At 40.1% G+C, this 8,682-nt stretch overlaps 1 protein-coding gene across 1 annotated transcript; it reads right to left on the bottom strand.

Moving 5' to 3' along the window:
• Nucleotides 1-1,158: 1,158 nt before the first annotated feature.
• LOC127881513 (uncharacterized) lies at nt 1,159-7,690 on the bottom strand. Its single transcript, XM_052429427.1, has 6 exons — nt 7,531-7,690; nt 5,152-7,076; nt 4,417-4,516; nt 3,703-3,806; nt 2,802-2,955; nt 1,159-1,389 (listed from the first exon to the last, which is right to left on the bottom strand). Exons 2-6 carry the CDS (start codon nt 7,072-7,074, stop codon nt 1,259-1,261), a joined length of 2,412 nt encoding a protein of 803 aa, XP_052285387.1. The 5' UTR covers nt 7,075-7,076; nt 7,531-7,690; the 3' UTR covers nt 1,159-1,258.
• Nucleotides 7,691-8,682: the final 992 nt, after the last annotated feature.

The following is an 8,682-nucleotide window of genomic DNA, read 5'->3' on the forward strand; positions in this document are numbered from 1 at the left end:
TATATAATTCTGAAATCGAAAATGTCTGTAAAGTCGAATTCTCCAGCATGTATATCATGCATGTACGATGTGAATCTAAATTTAGTTTGAGTGCAGATTCGTGCATACGACACAAAGACACAATTTTTTTACGGATCATTTTAATTTTCTGCAACGATATCTATTCATGCGACACACGAACACTAACTCCGATCCTAATAAAAATACGAATGCTTCGGTTATTTTAGGAAAATATGTACGAAATATCTTCGTCACAATCGGCTCGGGGCGCTAAATTTGTCTTTGCTGCATTTTATGAAATTCGTCTTCAATGTATAATATTTCTTGCCTATTTTGTGTTATTGTTACATATTTTTATCAATATATTACAATTTAACACATATAAAAATCGTGTAATCTCCCTTTAAGTCACCGCATTGAGCAAACGTTGACGTAAGTACTAGACCAATATAATTAAAACTGAAAGATTTTTTTCACGTGGGTGGGTTATCCAATCCAATCGCAGCATTTACTTAATAATGCACATCATTGCTAATAGAGTCTGATGGCATAGATGTTATATTAGAGTTAGAGAAAATGCCAGTTCCTTATTCGGCTTGAATACGGAATAAGGAACTGGTTCGTTTTTCCTTATTCAATCGGGAAAAAGGAACTGGATTATACATAAACACAAACATGTTGACATGTACTAGATTGCACTTTTATATCACACACATATACAATAATGTTATATGCTTTAGGTTTTGTGGATGTGAAGTTAGTAGTCGAATTAAAAATTATAGGTTTGGTTTAAACCAGAAATACTATGCAAGCGCGAGGAAGAAACACGAAATAGGTATGTATAACGTAATACATAAAGTAAATGTATTCGAGTTATTTTGCTTTAATTTACTAAAGAATTGAGTGCATTATTTTTCTTTAAAACCATATATCAAATATGTTAAGCTTTAATAAGGAATACTGAACAGTTCCTTATTCCTTATTCAAATAAGGAATAAGGGACTAGGAAAAAGGAACTAACTTACTCTCCATCATATATCAACGAGCTTTTTGCATGCGTTCTTTTTAAATATACTGGTGTTCATAGAAATGAAAAAAAAGAGTTTCCCACAAATCGCGCAAACATGTAACAATAAAGCAGAAAAACAAGTCGGAGCATTGCTGGATATAATTTGTAATGTTAACTTGTATACCATGCAATGACCAATGAATGTACGAAATACATCGGGTATCACGGTCTAACTCTCAGTATGCGAGATCAGTTGTCTTTCCAGGCCAAGGTGGGATGACTGTCCCAGCACGTGGGTTTACCGTCGCAGCTCTTAACGATCAGGCGTTGGAAGTTGGCGTGTGCGGGGTCCATGATCAACTCTAGCGCGTGTTGATGGCCTTTGGATATATATATATAATAATACATGGTATCATTTGATACGGTACTGCCATCTAGAACTTTTTCACCGTTTGGCAGTTGACAATTTTCAAAGAATCAAAATCCAAATATGTTTGCTAAACCGTTAAATTTCAAATTGTGTGTGCAATAGTGGAAGCGCACTCGGTTTTGCTTTCGGGTACGAATTCTGGGGCAAACTCAGTTTTAAGCATTTTATGATTTGGTACGGCTCTGCCATATAGGAAACCCGGGTTTTAATTCTTGAGCAATGCCGTGTATGGTATCTTGTTCAACATTTTCCTCAAGTAGTTTGTTACCTATAACGCATATGTTACCGTGGGTTTCCATTGTGTTCACGCTAACTTTACGTTACCGTTGTTTTCCGCTGTGTGCACGCTGACTATACTCTACCGTAGTTTTCCGTTGTGTACATGCCGACTATACGTTACCGTTGTTTTCCGTTGTGTACACGCTGATTATACGTTACTGTTGTTTTCCGTTGTGTACACACTGACATAACGTTACCTTTGTTTTCCGTAGTGTACACACTGACTATACGTTTCCGTTGTTTTCCGTTGTGTACACGCTGACTATACGTTGCCGTTGTTTTCCGTTGTGTACACGATGACTATACGTTACCGTTGTTTTTCGAAGTGTACACGCTGACTATACGTTTCAGTTGTTTTCCGTAGTGTACACGCTGACTATACATTACCGTTGTTTTCCGTTGTGTACACACTGACTAAACGTTACCTTTGTTTTTCGTACTGTACACGCTGACTATACGTTACCGTTGTTTTCCGAAGTGTACACGCTGACAATACGTTTCCGTTGTTTTTCGTTGTGTACACGCTGACTTTACGTTACCGTTGTGTTCCGTTGTGTACACGCTGACTTAACGTTACCGTTGTTTTCCATTGTGTACACGCTGAATATACGTTTCCGTTGTTTTCCGTTGTGTACACGCTGACTATAAGTTACCGTTGTTTTCCTGTGTACATGCTGACTAAACGTTACCGTTGTTTTCCTTTGTGTACACGCTGACTTTACGTTACCGTTGTTTTTCGTTGTGTACACGCTGACTATACGTTTCCGTTATTTTCCGTTGTGTTCATGCTGACTAAACGTTACCGTTGTTTACCTGCTGACTAAACGTTACCGTTTTCCGTTGTTTACACGTGGACTATACGTTTCCGTTGTGTTCACGCTGACTATACGTTACCGTTGTTTTCCGTTGTGTACATGCTGACAAAACGTTACCGTTGTTTTCCTTTGTGTACACGATGACTTCACGTTACCGTTGTTTTCCTTTGTGTACACGCTGACCATACGTTACCGTTGTTTTCCGTTGTGTACAAGCTGACTATAAGTTACCGTTGTTTTCTGTTGTGAATCACTGACTATACGTTACCGTTGTTTTCCGTTGTGTACACGCTGACCACCGTGCCGTTACGGGCGATGGCCTTCATCTCTTCTGCGGTGAGATAGAAGTCGTGGTGGTGGGTCCCCGGGGGGTTCATGTGGGTCTCAGCCAGCACGTAGTGAGTGTCAGCCGGATGCGCGTCCTGATTGATAAACGCATACAGCGATTTTCATATGTGTCGCGCTCTTGGAAACCAAGGCTTTCATCATGGGAAAGCGTCGTCACAGATTGGCCTGTGAGGACTGTGATGATACAATCCGCTTTAATTTAAATATTTTATTGTTTAAAGGAAACCGCTTCTAAACGAAAATTCAGCTTTGGCGTAAAGTGTCGTCTCGTATTGAGCTGTGCGGACTGCACAGGCTTATCTGAGACGATACTTTAAGCACATGCATTTATTCCGGGTTTGCCAGAGCGAGGCTCATATACATGTAACATAGAGTTAGTTTGTGCAATCGTTCTATAATGGAAGCGAATGTAAAAGAAATCATAACTTAAAGTAGATCTACCCTAATAGATCCTTCTTGATCAATCTGGATACATGCAGTGTTAAGGCTCTTAGGCTATATGCATTTCAATAATATGAGTCTTGTTCTGAGAAAACTGGGCTTAATGCTTGTGCGTAAAGTGTCATCCACGATTAGCCTGTGCGTCCGCACAGGCTAATCAGGGACGACACTTTCCGCCTAAACAAGATTTTTTGGTAAGAAGGGACTTCCTTTAAACGAAAAATACCATAAAAGCGGAAAATGTCGTCCCTGATTAGCATGTGCGGACTTCACAGGCTAATCTGGGACGACACTTTAAGCACAGACAGAATGCCCAGTTTTCTCAGAACACGACACATACATTAACATAATCTTAAATACTGTGTTTGTATCAAACGTACCAGATTGGCGACTTCCGGTTTTTGCTCGAACATCCTCGACCATTTCTTCATATCCATGCTTATGTCCTGTAGCGCTAATAGGTTCTTGAACACAATGTTGCCATCTGTCAAGAGACGCGACACGCTTTACGAAGGTCACGTTCATTTGAAATCAAATAACGATGGAAATGGGTTTGTTCAGACATATTACATTTACCAAATCTTTTTTCCTTATAGACGTCTCGACTTGTCTACAAAGTAAACTATTTTCGATATTATGACCATATAATATTTTACACAAAGAACTCGCTTTTCGTTGGTTGAGAACTTATGAAAATATAATTAGCCTAATTCTGGAAAAACTGGGCTTAATGCATGTGCGTAGTGTTGTACGAGATCAGTCTGTGCTTTCCGCTTAACTGGATTCTTGCTAAGGAGAGACTTTCTTTTAACAAAAGAAACCATAATACGGAAAGTGTCGTCCCTAATTTGCCTGTTCAGGTTAATCTAAGACGATGTTTTCGCACATGAGTAAAGTCTCCTCAGCACGATACTGTAGTATGATGTTGTTATCGATACTGTAGTATGATGTTGTTATCGATACTGTAGTATGATGTTGTTATCGATACTGTAGTATGATGTTGTTATCGATTTCAATAACATACTAAGGCAACGGAAAAATACACGCGTATGAGTAATTTTTGCGGGTTGTATATGGCGGAAACATGTTAGTACCATGGTGAAGAGGGAAGACGGGGTATCGGATTCGAACTTTTCCCACCCCCGGGATGTTTGGAGTGAAGATTCGAATGCCGGATGCTGTGACGTTGCAGACCTGTTGGAAACATCATGAAACGTGAGTGAAAATGAGACATACATCACGATACGTGAGTAACAATGAGACATACATTAGAACACTTGAGTAAAAATAAGACATACAACAAGACACGTGAGTAACAATGACGACACGTGAGTAAAAATGAAACATACATAACGACTAGTGAGTAAAAATAAGACATTCATCACGACACGTGAGTAAAAATCAGACATACATTACGACACGTTAGTAATAATGAGACATACATAACGATAGGTAAATAAAAAAATGAGACAAACATCACGACACGTGAGTAAAAATGAGACATACATAACGACACGTGAGTAAAAAGGAGACATACATCACGACACGTGAGTAAAAATGAGACATACATTACAACACTTTAGTAACAATGAGACATACATCGCGACACTTGAGCAATATATAAAACACATATGTTTCACAGTCTGTTAGTTTTGTCATGCTTTTGTTTTGGGTCACATGTTTCATTAACATTACTCGTAGAAAGAATGTCGCAAATTCTGTACAATTATTTACAACTTTAACAAACGAACTTGAGGGTTATAGAGAAATATAATAGTATAATATAACTGTGTGTATATACTTCCACAGTTCTGAAAAAGTCAACGTACATTGCCATGTTCGTCCAATACTCCAACGCTGTCCTTGGCAGTATCTGCCGGGTCGCGACCCGTAGCGCCACCAATGAAGAAATCCACTGGGGTGATGTAATAGAATTGTTTTGATGTCCCATTGTATGCAGTTTGTTTTGAAAAGCCACCGGTTCGTCTGTTAAGGCCAGGTGCGGCAGCATTATTTTGATATGTCAAGTTGTACGGGTTCCATTTTTGTAGTGGCGTCAACCAAATGACTTCAAGAGGAATTGCATAGGTATGACGTCCTTCATAGGTATTGCAGACATTTGTCCCGTTGACTTTGTTGCAATCTGTGGTGACGCTTATCTTGGCGATCCGGGGATTAGAAGTCTCCGCTACATACATGCTTGGATCGGAGAATCCTCTGTTTGCAACTGTCGTTCCCATGGCACTTGGTTGATTGTACTTGTAGTGGCGACTGTACCTAGCGACGTTAAGAGTTTCGTTCGTTTTATCTACTTGAAGTTTTAAAAGCCCAAAAGCCTTGTCTTCGATGTAGCCCATGTAGTTGTCTTTGCCTGGAATTTCATACATGATTTTATCCATGAGCCCATGTAAGTAGCGTCGTGACTCATACGTACCCGACTGCGACTCCTTTTGGTAATGACCGCCGCCGTATGGAGCTAAGGAAAATCTCGTAGCTTTGCTGTTAGAGTATTCACTCATGTTGTAGTTGTTTAACATTCGTACAGCAAGATCATCGATTGGTTCAAAGTCTTGAAGATTAAGGGCGCTTGTGATTGGATGACACACTATCCTGTAGTTCCACTGGGCATAGATTGGCTCGCCATTCTCTGTTACGTTGATAATAGTCGTTGGAAGATATGAGTAATTTTCATTAAGATTCTTGGCTCCAGAAGAGGACATAAAGCGAATCTTTTCCTGAAGATCAAACCAGCTTGTAGCGTCAATGAAATGGCGATCACTATGAAATGGCTCGATCAGCGACCTTGTGTCGGTCGTCCAGGCTCCCTCCAGGTAGCACATGACCGGTTTAAAGTAGGGCCTGTAATCTCGAATATGCCAATCCTGGTAGTGGAACGCTTTGAAGTACTCTCTCATCTCCGCTATTTGCTCTGCCATCGTGTGCTTACTAAGAACAGATGGGGGCACGTCTGGGAATGGAATCTCTTCTGTCATGTCATAGTCCTTTCTAGTCCGGTGAGGCATCGATAGGCGGTAGTCATTGTGTCGTGTGCGGAAATCGACACCATTTAGAACCGCGTTGAATTCTCCCAGCCCAACCGTGCGATCATAGTTTGCATGTTCATGCACTGAGGCAGCCAAGCTTGAACTGTGTGTATGCGAATGGTAAGGTTTCGATCCGGCCATATAGTTTCGAACCTGTTTTATTCCCGAACCGCCCTCTGAACGAATTCGTTCTTCGACAAAGAACTGCTGTAGAATCATTTGCCTTGCCAGACCACTCATCGTCTGTTTCATGAACGCCTTGAAGTCAGTCATCTCCTTCTGAAGACTGTTTAAAAGGTGTTCGATATTCTGCATTGAAGACTGTGTAGCCGGCGCAGCAGTATGCGCTGTGGTGTGGACTTGGCCTGTGCCATGAGCGGTGGTCGGGGGAGCGGCTGTGTGATGCGTGGTCACAACGCTTGCCTTTGGTGCCGCAGTGGTAGGGTGGGTGGTTACAGACGGAGCTGCTGTCGGGTGGTTGGTCACAGATGGAGCTGCTGTCGGGTGGTTGGTCACAGACGGAGCTGCTGTTTGTTGGTTGGTCACAGAGGGAGCTGCGGTTGGGTGGTTGGTCACAGAGGGAGCTGCTGTCGGGTGGATGGTCACAGAGGGAGCTGCTGCGTGTTGCGTGGTTACCGTGGTAACATCAGCCCTACTGACTACGATTAAGGCCAATAGCACAGCGACGCTGTGCGTCACAAGCACCATTTCTGTAATACATTTGTACATATTTTGTAAATAAACATTATTAACTGTAACTAATACAATACATCGTTCCATTACATGAGTCGAGTTCTGAGAAAACTGGGTATAATGCATGTGCGTAAAGTGTCGTCCCAGATTAGCCTGTGCAGTCCGCACAGGTTAATCAGGGACGCCACTTTACGCCTTACCTTGATTTTCGGTAAGGAGGGACTTCATTGAAACTAAAAACACCATAAAAGCGGAAAGTGTCGTCCCTGATTACCTTGTGCGGATTGCATATGCTAATCTGGGACGACACTTTACAAACATGCATTAAGCCCAGTTTTCTCAGAACGCGACTTATATTTTCTTCATTCAACACCAATTGTAGATGAAATCAGAACAAAAGGTTTTTTGTTATGATGATTGATATATGTATATTTTCGAATTCGAATTACAATAATCATTTTAAATACTTACCAAATCTTTATTCACGGTAGCGCCTAAGTATCAACTCAAATAATTTTCAAATGTGTGCAGTAATATATAAGACTCTTATCATAAACCGGCTAAAGGCAGCAAGAGAAAGCTAATAAGATAAGATAGTTGGTGTCCAATTTAGTTGACTTCCAAAGATAAAAAAAAGAACGCTTTTGTCACGGCATTGCTTACAGGGCATTTTCACAGGTTTTCGTTTTTTTGGACAAATGTAATGAAATGAAGATACTAACACAAAACTGAAATATGTTAAATAGTTTAAATATTGTCCTAACATATGAAATAACGGTGTTTACCATCTCTGGAGCTCTTAACCGGGACCGCTCAAAGCAATAGCTAAAGCCAGACCACCACATCATGCAGGCGTATTCATGTTTTTGTAATTCACACACTTTTTTTAACGATTTAGATTGATTTGTGAACGAACCAATATTTTGAAATTTAAACATTTTTCCTAGTAAAGACTGTTATATTTCTTTTTCAAATATGCTGCATTTATAAATCTTACGGATATGCATTTGTCATTTTTTTTCATAAACATTGCCCCTCTCAGTAAGCGGGTTATGTACGTTTCCACGGTCAGTCTCATGAAAGCAAGTTAAATAACCAATGTAGATCTACAACCATTTCAATTTTGCAAGGAAAACAAAACATTGAATAATGCGATATAATAATCATTGCACAAAATATTTTAGAGACCAGCATCATAATTCGAATTAATCGTTAGATATACCGAGGTGAGCTGAATGTTCCACTCTGGATTAGCAGACGATTTATTGCTTAAATATTACGGATGAGTCCGGAGATAGCCGATGTAGCACGATTGTTGAAAATTCCTTAGTCTTCTATCATGCGATGGGGCATTGCAAGTGATGTAATGTGTGCATAACTCTAGCGGTGCTGTTTGGTGCATATATGCCAAGTAGTGCATTGATGTAAATAACCTTTCGATAACCTATGTCTACGAACCCGGTGAAAAATGACCGATTTAACGATTTAAAATTATAAAATACCTCATAAAATATATTTGATACATTCAAGAAATGCATCCAAATACGAAAAAGTGCATAACATAAATTGAAAAGAAACGTCAAACACATGTTATATTTAAACGCTTAGCAGAGATGGAGAGCA

Source organism: Dreissena polymorpha, chromosome 5 (assembly GCF_020536995.1).
Source record: "Dreissena polymorpha isolate Duluth1 chromosome 5, UMN_Dpol_1.0, whole genome shotgun sequence".
NCBI classification, from domain to species: domain Eukaryota; kingdom Metazoa; phylum Mollusca; class Bivalvia; order Myida; family Dreissenidae; genus Dreissena; species Dreissena polymorpha.

What these genes read in the sequence shown, in the direction of transcription:
- LOC127881513 (XM_052429427.1), bottom strand. Translation starts at nt 7,074, where the DNA reads ATGGTGCTTGTGACGCACAGCGTCGCTGTGCTATTGGCCTTAATCGTA. An exon ending in AACCGGAAGTCGCCAATCTG is followed by an intron (nt 2,956 to 3,702) that starts GTACGTTTGATA and finishes TTTATCAATCAG; the next exon opens with GACGCGCATCCGGCTGACAC. An exon ending in GTACACAACGGAAAACAACG is followed by an intron (nt 1,390 to 2,801) that starts GTAACGTATAGT and finishes ATATATCCAAAG; the next exon opens with GCCATCAACACGCGCTAGAG.